This window comes from Mastomys coucha, unplaced genomic scaffold, assembly GCF_008632895.1.
Source record: "Mastomys coucha isolate ucsf_1 unplaced genomic scaffold, UCSF_Mcou_1 pScaffold18, whole genome shotgun sequence".
Lineage (NCBI taxonomy): Eukaryota > Metazoa > Chordata > Mammalia > Rodentia > Muridae > Mastomys > Mastomys coucha.
Genome location: NW_022196900.1, coordinates 86,666,142 through 86,668,349, shown reverse-complemented (window position 1 = coordinate 86,668,349; position 2,208 = coordinate 86,666,142). Strand labels below are relative to the sequence as shown.

Below are 2,208 nucleotides of genomic sequence, written 5' to 3'. Positions count from 1 at the left end.
GGGGGGGGGGCTTTCTTAGTATACAGACCAGCACAGGATGGGACACAGGTCTTGGAGATGGAGGCAGACTCAGACCTGATGGCAGACGGCTGGGTTCTGGTGGATGGGGGGCCCTCAATCCTCCCTGTTGTCTCCACAGCTGCCCTGGGTGTGTGAGGACAGGGCCCAGGAACCTGTGGTCCTGCACGGCCCCCTGGACTGCGGCTCCCTGCTGGGTTTCCGCGCTGTCTACCGCATGTGTTTTGCCACGGCAGCATTTTTCTTCTTCTTCATGCTGTTAATGATCTGTGTCCGCAGTAGCCGGGACCCGAGAGCAGCCATCCAGAATGGGTGAGGGGCGACCACCTACACCCTGGCATATTCCCCTGGAGGGCTTTTCTCCTCTCTGCCTGTCCCCAGAGATCTTTACACCACACCATCAGACTCATTAGAAGCTAGAGGTCAGCCTCAGTTGTTCCTAGGAGCCATCCCCACCTTTCATTTTGTGAAACAGGATGTCTCACCTAGGGCTGATTCCGCTAGCCTGGCTAGCCAGCCCCCAGGGACATGCATGTCTGGGTTTTTATGGGGTTACTAAAGATCAAATGTCAGTCGTCATGCCTGCATGCCAGTTACTTCACCGCTTGAGCCATCTCCTCAACCCTTCCTCACATCCATTTTTCGAATGAGGAAAAAGCTCAGAGAGGTTATTGGTTTGCCTGAGTTCACACGTATATCCTTGCCGTCCACCGCTCAGCTCTCCTCATTTCTCCTGCAGGTTTTGGTTTTTTAAGTTCCTGATCCTTGTGGGTATCACCGTGGGTGCCTTCTACATCCCTGATGGCTCCTTTCCCAAGAGTAGGTGGCTCCGGGGACAGTGGAGGGGAGGGGCAGCAAGGAGGGTGGGAGGGCGGGTGGCTCTTTGCCTTGGCATCTCACTGACTCCTGGCGGCAGCTGGTCCTCAACATTCCCTTCACTAGATAGCATCCTGATGCTTGGCTTTGACACCAGGATCAGGGACCCTCTAGCTTCAGCGCTACTTGGTCAAACCCTGAGAGGGAGACTTTACTTCTCTGGGTGTCCCCCATGCAGACAGAGTATGGCATGAGGGACTACTGAATGAGTCTGTGTGTTTGAGAAGGAATGCCTGACCGAAGTTATGCTAGGACCCCTGGGGCCCTGCCGTCCCCACAGCTGCTCCTGTGGCCCCAGCCTCCTGCCTCACAGCCCTCTCCCCACAGTCTGGTTCTACTTTGGCGTCGTGGGGTCCTTCCTCTTCATCCTCATCCAGCTGATCCTGTTTGTTGACTTTGCCCACTCCTGGAATCAGCGGTGGCTGTGTAAGGCCGAGGAGTGTGACTCCCCAGCCTGGTATGCAGGTCAGTGCCCTGCTGAATCTCTCACCACATTAGGGTCTGGGTGCCTCATGTATCGGGGTCTGGAGTTAAGGAAGCTTGGGGAGGGGTGAAGGCAGAGACTGGTTGTGGGAAGCTGCCTGGGGGGCCCTGAGGTGGCGGGGTCAGTAGCTTCTGTAGGACAGACTGCACACAGCAGGGAATGGGCCAGGCTCTTTGGATGGTGGCTCGACCGTCCTTTAAGTGGTGTCTGGTCATTGAAATCCTAGCCGCAGTTGCCCTGCTGAATCTTTCGCCCTTCTTGTAAGTCTGCAAGAAAGGCTGGGCTAGCACTTATTGCTCTTCGAAAATATGACGACCTGAGTTTATATTACCAGAACCCACACAAAAAAGCATGATGTGAGCTGGGCAGTGATGGTGCATGCTTTTCGTCTCAGCACTTAGGAGGGAGAGGCAAGCCTCTGAGCTCTAGGTTGGCCTGCTCTATAGAGCATCTAGGACAGGCAGAGCTATACAGAGAAAACCTGTCTCAAGAAAAAAGGAAGGAGCCACAGAAGTATGTTACTAGCTGGCTGCTCACAGGCCCATGCTTAATTAGCCATCTTACACAGCTGAGGACCACCTGCCTAGGGAATCGAGCCACCCACAGTGGGCTGAGCCCTCCTACATCAATTAATAAGCAAGGCAGTCGTCTACAGACATTGGCCTCCCGCAGGCCAATCTGATTTGGGCAGCTCTTCATTTGAGACTCTTTTCTCAACTGACTCTAGGTTGTGCCAGTTAACAGTTGACTATGGCGGTGGGGGGGGTGGTGGTGGCGCATGCCTTTAATCCCAGCACTTGGGAGGCAGAGGCAGGCGGATTTCTGAGTTC

General features: G+C 54.8%; 1 protein-coding gene across 1 annotated transcript in view; it reads left to right on the top strand.

Annotated features, from left to right (window-relative positions):
- Positions 1–2,208, top strand: part of Serinc2 (serine incorporator 2) — a 22,794-nt gene that overhangs the window by 11,107 nt on the left and 9,479 nt on the right. Inside the window, exons 3-5 of the mRNA XM_031378822.1 lie at positions 140–330; positions 758–837; positions 1,222–1,359. Coding sequence (XP_031234682.1) covers positions 140–330; positions 758–837; positions 1,222–1,359 — 409 coding nt within the window. The remainder of the gene's footprint in view (positions 1–139; positions 331–757; positions 838–1,221; positions 1,360–2,208) is intronic.